The sequence below is a fragment of the Etheostoma cragini genome, chromosome 1 (assembly GCF_013103735.1).
Source record: "Etheostoma cragini isolate CJK2018 chromosome 1, CSU_Ecrag_1.0, whole genome shotgun sequence".
Taxonomy (NCBI): Eukaryota; Metazoa; Chordata; class Actinopteri; order Perciformes; family Percidae; genus Etheostoma; species Etheostoma cragini.
In genome coordinates this window covers 31,468,707-31,470,100 of record NC_048407.1, presented here as the reverse complement: position 1 = coordinate 31,470,100, position 1,394 = coordinate 31,468,707, and the positions used below count along the sequence as shown (strand labels likewise).

Here is a 1,394-nt window from a genome sequence, read left to right as displayed (position 1 = left end):
CAGTTCTGAAGGCAAAAGGGGGTCCAACCCGTTACTAGCATGGGGTACCTAATAAAGTGGCCGGTGAGTGTATGTTAGTGACTCCGGAGCAGGTGAGGAATCGTCTTTCAGTGTTATCATTTGCATTTAAATGAGACGCGATTAGCATTCTGACAGCCTCACAAGTTATACAAAGCCCATCACAACCCATCTTTTGTGTATGTTTGCTTCACACGCTACCAGTTAACTTCAGGCACCAGGACTAAGGCTGAATCCCATTTCACTGTCTTACCCCTACCCCCTGGCCCTAAGACCTACCTGTTTTTGCTTCTTTTAGCTGAGACCGGGTTGAGTTTGTCAGATAAGATGTGTTTGTCCCTCAGATCCTGTGGTGAAGGAACAGGCGAACGCCAACACAGACGGCACAAAGGCCATAAGCGGCTCCAACGCAACATGATAACGAGAGAGCAGGTAACCACCCAGGCATGTTTGTTTTAAACAGAATACTTTTCAACGTACATATACACTCAGTTACCGTTTGATTTGGTGCATATCTTCATGAAGGTCACGGTGTTGCTGTTAAAATGGTGTTGCGTCGTAAGGACGGGTGTTTCTATTATTTTGTCCACCCCATTTTTAATTGAGGGTAGACTAAAGAACAGAAACACCTCTCTGTACGATGCAACCAACATTGCTACAATAATAAAATCAGCTGATCAGTGTTTAATCTGTGAATGGTCTGTTTTCTTTTCTTTGTTCCTCTCTCGTCCAATCAGGAAGAATCTTTGTTACCTCAACTTGTGACCTTTTCGTGGCAGAAACGTCTGCCTCCACATCAACAGCCATACTGGAGCAAGATGTCAATTTTGCAGCATACACAAACACGCACGGATTAAACTTCTCCCAACAAAGCTCGGGGAGGAGGGGGGGGGGGAGGGGGGGGAATCTGCGTTGCTGTCCGAGTCACAGGTAAATGAAATCAGATCTGAGCCCCTCCTCCTCCCTCCTTTCGTCTTACTCCTCCTCCCGCCCCCCCACACCACCCCCCCTAACTGTTTTTAAAATGAGCAAAGTGACTGTCGTTGGATCAGTATCAAAGCGGTGTTGTGCTGTAAAGACGTTTGTCCGTCATTACGACGCTGTGGTGACCCGAGATCCAGTTTTAGCACTGAGTGGCATGGCGACTCTTTTCTGCTACGGATAGAACAAAAGCTATATTGAAAGAGAATAAACCATTTTTATTTAACGACGCGTGTGTCTGATTTGTATTGTAACTCAAAGTTTGAAATTCTTCCTTTGGTTATCAAGTAAAAAAAGAAGGGAGCAAATGACTGTTCCCACAACGGAGGTCAGCGGGGTCAGGGGGGAGGGGTTAGACGGAGGTCAGGGGGAGGGGTTAGACGGAGGTCAGCGGG

General features: G+C 46.7%; 1 protein-coding gene across 1 annotated transcript in view; it reads left to right on the top strand.

Annotated features, from left to right (window-relative positions):
- The window catches only part of csnk2a2a (casein kinase 2, alpha prime polypeptide a), a 14,413-nt gene extending 13,188 nt beyond the window's left edge, over positions 1 to 1,225 (top strand). The window contains exons 12-13 of the mRNA XM_034866252.1: positions 363 to 450; positions 756 to 1,225. Coding sequence (XP_034722143.1) covers positions 363 to 436 — 74 coding nt within the window. The 3' untranslated portion in view covers positions 437 to 450; positions 756 to 1,225. The remainder of the gene's footprint in view (positions 1 to 362; positions 451 to 755) is intronic.
- Positions 1,226 to 1,394: the final 169 nt, after the last annotated feature.